The following is a 5,675-nucleotide window of genomic DNA, read 5'->3' on the forward strand; positions in this document are numbered from 1 at the left end:
ATATTGATTCACAATTTCCATAAATAACTTTATACAACAATTCTTTAAAATATTTTGTTCTAATCGATTTCCTCTATTTCCATGTAAGAAAATTTTGAAGTTTTTTCTTTCCAGTGGAATTAAGCTTTATTTGACAAATTTGTGGTTTGTTAACTTGTGTTTTGTTATGGGTTTAACGATATACTACTATCTTTATTTTGAGACTAGTGTAATATATTTTTGTTTGGTTTATTTTGTTTTGTAAATTTATTTTGTCTGTGTATCAAATATAAGTAAGAATCTCACATATAAAAAATTAAGATATTTAACAATCTATTAAATAGACAACTCATATTTATTATAATCCATTTTTATTTAGTTGCAATAAACTAATGATAATGGCCAATGGTATGAACCTACAGTTACTTATACCTAACCCATCCATTTGATGTGGCTACACTACTTTTTGCAATTGCTTAGGATAACAACTTTTTAAACAAAACTGTACAAGTAAACGTAGCTGTATTCATTAACCTCATCAATGGATCATTAATCCACACCCCATTATAAACCAATCACTATAACCTGTCCTTTTCTATGGTTAAAAGCAATATTAGTACTATAAAATAATTTTTTTGATTATTAACACATTACTACAAAAACATACAAAAAAAACAGCTATTAACCACTTCCAGCTTTTCCGGCATTGATTCCTCATTTTCGTCCCATAATATTGTTATGGTCAAAAGAATCAACAAACAAACATTGCATTCAAAGTTTCAAACACAATTTACACACACGTGTGAAAACACTTGATAACAATATTGACTCAAACTATGTTAAGACATGAAATCACTTTTACCTCCCAATAATATAAAAATTATTATACCTCTAATGATTTTGGCACTTGGAAATGGAATTGCAAAAAAGATATATAATTTTTTTAACAATGAAAACAGCTTTTCTTTTAAAAAAGAAAACACAATGACCCCATATAATCATGAAAACTTGGCCACTTTCATGCAAGAATGACATAGTTATTTTTCCTTTTTGAATAATGAATAGAACATTTAGTTGCCTTTGGAAATAAAGCTTAAAAAAGAAAGGTTTATGCAATGATAGTGTTATGAGAAGATTAAGAAACATGATGATGATTTGGTCAAAACTCTAAACCTTGAAGGCAATGTCTTTTATATGCATTATTAAGAAAAACTATGAGTTGGTTTTTGTACTTAACAAAATAAAACCAAAGTAAAGTTTGCAACTTCATAAAGAAAATTCAATAATAATTCAAAGGGCCACTTTCATTTGTCAAACATCATTTCATATAGAATTTAATCATTAGTGTTAACTTTAGTTAATTCTTTCCCTCCAATATGAATATTCTCATTCATTCCATTGATTGATTCCAACAATATATAGCCAAAAAGCTATGCTTGTGTTACATAAAGAAAATAAAAAAAGCTAACATTCATTCATTAATTAATTAATCCCCCCCTAATATATGATTTTTCATAAGATAATTTTGTTTCCCTTTTTACCCTTTTTTCCTAAGCATCATTCCATGCAGCAAAAACAGGAAAATGTGACAAATTGATAGAAGAAGTTGGTCTCATTTGAGTTGTTACTTGTGAAGGAAACCAAGAACTAACACCAATGTTAGAATCAATCTTTGTTTCCATTGAAGGCTTTGGAAAGAGCTGAGAAGGAGCAGTTTTTTCAGGACTAGCTTCTCTAGAAGAGCTTAAGCTTGTCACCAATGAAGACGGATTCGAGAAATGATTACCGATCTTTGTCGAATCATCCAAACCAACTGACTCAATACCAACTAGGTCTTGTAAAGACATCGAAAAATCAGAATTCTTATAATTTCCAGCAGAGTTCTTTTGGTCACAACCATTTGACACCATCTTCCATTTAGAATCAGTACTTTCATTGCTGTTTCGCGCTTGATCAGTTTCTCCGATGTTCTGGCTCGTTGCGTTTGTATTTGTATCGTTACATTCGTGAACATCGGTTCTAGGAACATTTTGTTTGATTCTTCTTGCATGCTCACCAGACAGAAGAGTATTGCTAGCCATAATTTTTTCGACATCGTATTTAGATATATCGAAATTCGTAACCGCATTCGCACCACGGAATTTTATTGCTGCTACATCATATGCTTCTGCTGCTTCCTCTTGAGTGCCTGAAAATTTCATTTCCAAGACAAAAAACAAAAATCAAAAGAAAGCATTACACAAAATTTAGAACTTTACTCAAACCATTGTATTCAAAGTATACCCTTTATCTAAAAAGAACAGCCTTAGAAAAAAGTGGAATTTTGTGATCAAAGTGGCAACATTTTCAGCCTTATAAAAGCATTAACAGTATCACTAGTGCTTGGGAAAAGAAACATTGAAGCAAAAATTACATAAAAAATGTAGTAGAATCTTAAAAACATAAACATTGATTGGTTCATAGTTTGAATGCTAACACATTTTGAGGAATCTACTTACTGAATGTTCCAAGATAAAGATCTTTGTTACCAGCAACTCTTCCAATCCTTGCTTGCCACCTACCATGTTGGTGGTGTCTGCATAACAAAAAATAAAAGTGATTTTAGCCCAAATTTCAAAATCAACAGTGTTGCTAATTTGAATGAGAAAAGGGTCAAGGAAGTGAATAAAACCTTGTCACTCCTCTGTACATTGAAGCACCCCTGGAAAATCCACTGCTTTTTCTGCAAAAGTTAATGAATACTAAATCATCATGATTATCATATAATTTTGGTAACTTTTTTTCACAATAATTGGTGATTAATTAACAGATTTATGTACCTTCTCAAATGTGCAACATATTCTTGCCTTGTCATGTTCTTCATTTCCTCAAGTTGAGTTTGATAATTTTCTAGCTGCAAAATAATAGAAAGATAAAAAAAGTGATTCTTAGACACATAATAATACAAATTTAAGCTTAAAGTTAAGGACTATAGGGAAATGAAATGTACTGGGAAGTTTATATGAGTTGAAGGACCCCAATATTTAAGTGCTGCTTGATCATAAGCTCTTGCTGCTTTCTCTTCCATATCATAACCTCCTATTAAGTTCAAAAAAGTAAAATCAAATAAGTGATTATTTTTAAAGCATTACTATTTTATTTTTTTTACTTTTACTTGGTCAAAGAGACAATGAAAGCTTACCCAAATAAACTGCAACATGCATGCAAAGATTGGTAAAATCATCATCCAAACATGAGTAAAACAAATGAGTTAGTAAAAAAAACTTGTCAGTAAAAAACAATTATGAATAAAAATTGAGTATTGTTTATGATTTTTTTCACACTAACCTTGTCTTCCTTTTCTTGTTTGACCTTCTTTCTTGCAACTGTTATCCCATAAATGTGCTTCATATCTACCAGTCCATCTATGCCTAAAGTAGAGAATAATGAATAAACATCAAAACTCTAACTCAAATAATCACTATGAGAAAGGGAAAGAGAGGTGAGTGAAGTTTTACCTAGTGACACCTCTATACTGTGAAGTTCTCTGTCCAAAAGTGTCTATGGATTTTCTATGAACAGGTTGCTTCTGTCCAAGCTTAGCAGCACCTCTTTTCTTAGCTTCCATGGTTACTGATTCAGTTCCAGAAGGTGAGATCTGTGTAGGAGCAGTCACACAGCTGGATTGAGAGCCAGGACTCATTGATAGGCTCAGAGATTGTAACTCACCACACCCAACAGAACCACCAACAATAGAACCACCACCACCATTGTTGTTTCCCATGTTTGTGTTCATTTGTTGCTCAAGAGACTGAGAAACATGAGAAGCATGAGAAGCAGAAGAATAGTCTCTTTGAGAGAACCAGTTTTGAGGAATATGGGATTGGGAGCTACAAACATCAACATGGTTTGTTGTTTCTTTTGATTCTACCTCTAATGGTGATTGAAACATGCCATGGAAACCAAGTGCTGCATAGTAAGGATGTGATGTCATGTGGCTTTGTTGTTGTTGATGAGGATCTGCATTTTGTTGGTTATTGTAGTAAATGCTGTCTAAGCTTAAGGCCATTGCTGCATCTCTCTCATGGCTACCATATTCATCATGAGTTCCCATTGTTGCACCACCTAGAAAGTCTTCAAGTTTTGGAGATGAAGATGACACAATCACTATACAACATAGTAGCAACAAAAAAACAACATAATCATTAAAGGGTCAAAAAGAACCATAAACAAACAACATTAACAAAAAAAAAAAAAAACAACTTTTAGATTATAGAACATATGAAAAACTGAACCTTGTGATTGTGATCTACCGAGAGCTTCCATGATACAAAGAGAGCCATCTGATTTAAGAGGCATAACAGACAAAGATGAATGAAAGTTATGATTTTCAGGAACACCATAGCAGATAGGTGAGTTGGTGAAATGAGAAGGGGATAAATAGAAAGCAGTGGGAACAGGAACAGTGTTGGAAACTGAAGAAGTTTGGGTTTGTTGGTAATGATGATGATGATGGGGTGAGAGTGAGAAACCCAACCAGTTGTTGTTATTGTTGTTATGATTATTGTTTCTGTCATCAGAGTTGTTGTTGTTATTACTACTGTCATTCATGGACTTCATCTTGTTTTTATCTTGAAAAAGGTTTGAACTTTGCTTCTTCTACCTAACAACAGAATCTATTGAAATTCTCAGAAACAAGATTGCAAAATCAATGATTGCTTTCAGAAAATAAACTAGTCATGTTGAGAAAAAAAAATGTATCTGCATGAAGTGAGAGGGTTGTGAAGAGGTTTGTTTATAAGAGAAACATGTGTGTGTGAGTGAAGAAAAAGTGGTGTCTTTAAAGAAAACAAAAAGAATGAATAAACGGGAAGCAAAGTGAGTAACAATGTTGGGTGGGGAGCACCCACTTCATTCCATAGGGATCTGTGTTATGAGAAAAAGACCACGTATTCTTTGAATCTATCTCTCTTGTTTTTTGTTTTTCTTGTTTAGTTTAATAAAAACATTAAACACACACTAGTTAAGGATTTTGTTTGTTAAACTTTGAAGAATGAAAGGTTTATGTATAAAAAATGATGAGAGAGATGATGATGATGATGATGAGAATGGGAAATGGTAGATTAACTATTTTGGTGAGAGAGCTATCTATATATCTGAGTCTATGTTGTTTGGAAAGGACTGTGGTGATGAAGTGTGTGATGTTAATGTATGTAGCTGAATCTAGTGAGTATCACATAGATAGATACGACGAGTAAACGACATAGTTCCATGTTTTATACCAGCTAGAATATAGACATAAAACAAACAACTATTAGGACCCCAAATGCAATAAATGTATTTTTTTTTTTATTTAGAGAGAGTATGTTCAACTTAATACAATATTAATTTCTGTCGATTGACATATGTTTTTAGTAAAAGTTTTATTTATTTTAAATATTATATTAATAAAAAATTAAGAATTGAATAGAGTATTTTGTAGTTTTAAAGATCGAAATAATTATTTTATTTTGTCAGGTTATAAATCAATTTATATATTTTCAAAAACAATTTAAAAAATATATAGCTAATATAAAATAGGAAAAAATTATGAGTTCCATATATTTTTTATTAATTATACATAAAACATAAATTAAAATAATTAGACAAATAGACAAATAAAAAGTAAATAACATAATAAAGAATTTAATATTATTTTTTCATTAATATTTTAAGAA

At 31.2% G+C, this 5,675-nt stretch overlaps 1 protein-coding gene across 1 annotated transcript; it reads right to left on the bottom strand.

Moving 5' to 3' along the window:
• Positions 1-1,286: 1,286 nt before the first annotated feature.
• LOC131660804 (AP2-like ethylene-responsive transcription factor ANT) lies at positions 1,287-5,069 on the bottom strand. The gene is made up of 9 exons (XM_058930135.1): positions 4,254-5,069; positions 3,477-4,125; positions 3,307-3,389; positions 3,161-3,169; positions 2,969-3,057; positions 2,799-2,872; positions 2,651-2,701; positions 2,478-2,554; positions 1,287-2,167 (listed from the first exon to the last, which is right to left on the bottom strand). Exons 1-9 carry the CDS (start codon positions 4,576-4,578, stop codon positions 1,530-1,532), a joined length of 1,995 nt encoding a protein of 664 aa, XP_058786118.1. The 5' UTR covers positions 4,579-5,069; the 3' UTR covers positions 1,287-1,529.
• Positions 5,070-5,675: the final 606 nt, after the last annotated feature.

This window comes from Vicia villosa, linkage group LG3, assembly GCF_029867415.1.
Source record: "Vicia villosa cultivar HV-30 ecotype Madison, WI linkage group LG3, Vvil1.0, whole genome shotgun sequence".
NCBI classification, from domain to species: domain Eukaryota; kingdom Viridiplantae; phylum Streptophyta; class Magnoliopsida; order Fabales; family Fabaceae; genus Vicia; species Vicia villosa.